The sequence below is a fragment of the Brassica oleracea genome, unplaced genomic scaffold, assembly GCF_000695525.1.
Source record: "Brassica oleracea var. oleracea cultivar TO1000 unplaced genomic scaffold, BOL UnpScaffold04062, whole genome shotgun sequence".
Lineage (NCBI taxonomy): Eukaryota > Viridiplantae > Streptophyta > Magnoliopsida > Brassicales > Brassicaceae > Brassica > Brassica oleracea.
In genome coordinates, this window is record NW_013620587.1 from 1 (window position 1) to 981 (window position 981).

A 981-nucleotide genomic window follows, 5' to 3' on the forward strand; every position below is an offset into this window, starting at 1 on the left:
TTATTCAGGCGCTATATTAGAGGTGTGTATGAGGAAGCTAGTTTTCTACCCTGAGATTGTTGGTTTTATTGAAGAAGAGAAAGAAAAGTTCCCTAGTGTTAACGTTCAGTACATTTTCAACTCACCGCCCAAGTTGATCATGTTGGATGAAGATGGTGAACATAAGGAAACCATAAGGTATGATTGCATTGTCCCTCTTTGTCCCGGCACTGTCAAGTTAATTTAATATGTTCATGTTAGCATGGTAGATAAATGTGTAGTTGTAACTATCAAATGAAAATTGGGATTTTGGAGCTTGATGTTGTCTTCATGGAGCATTAGTAGATTGAGTCTAGTGATGTGTTTCTCATCTACTTTAAGCAAGAAGAGCTTTCATGACGATGTAGTAACTAGTCTTGGTTTTTGCGTTCTGTTCTTTGCAGAATCGACAACTGGAAACGTGAGCATCTACTGCAGTACATGCGGGAGAAGGTCAAGGCCACTTCAGCAAGTTTGTGAGATCACATGTAGGGCTCAATACCTTTGTCAAACCAAATAGTTAAGAACACATTGTGGTCGAAACTTATCTTTACTTTCTCCAAGCTATTTGCTCCTTCTGCTTCAGTAGTTTGTATGTTCTGAACCTTAGCAATCTCATTGTTAATGACTTCTATTTTATGAAAGGGTAATGAGAATCTTGTACTTAGCTGTTTAGTATAATTAACTAATGAATGGAGAGATGACATGGGACAATGGATTATGGTGGAAAATTCGTATAGCATAATGTTTTTCCTATGCGCCTCATTCAAAACTATTCATCACTGTCTTCATATTCACTTCCTTCTGTCTTGGTTTTCGATCTCTTGAGTGATCTCTCAATTGGCTGAAGAAAATGAGAAGAAAGTTGTAAAAGCCATGAGAAGGAAGGAAACAATAAGATAATCTAGAGAGCTCCTCCAATAACCTAGTAAGCCTCTGTAAAAGTCCAGACTCAAGTCAGAA

General features: G+C 37.6%; 1 protein-coding gene across 1 annotated transcript; it reads left to right on the plus strand.

Moving 5' to 3' along the window:
• Window positions 1-4: 4 nt before the first annotated feature.
• LOC106321941 lies at window positions 5-693 on the plus strand (the record flags this gene model as incomplete). The annotated part of the gene is made up of 2 exons (XM_013760148.1): window positions 5-177; window positions 423-693. Coding segments are annotated over 2 exons (249 nt in total), but the record flags the coding sequence as incomplete, so codon positions are not given.
• Between the last annotated feature and the right edge of the window lie 288 nt (window positions 694-981).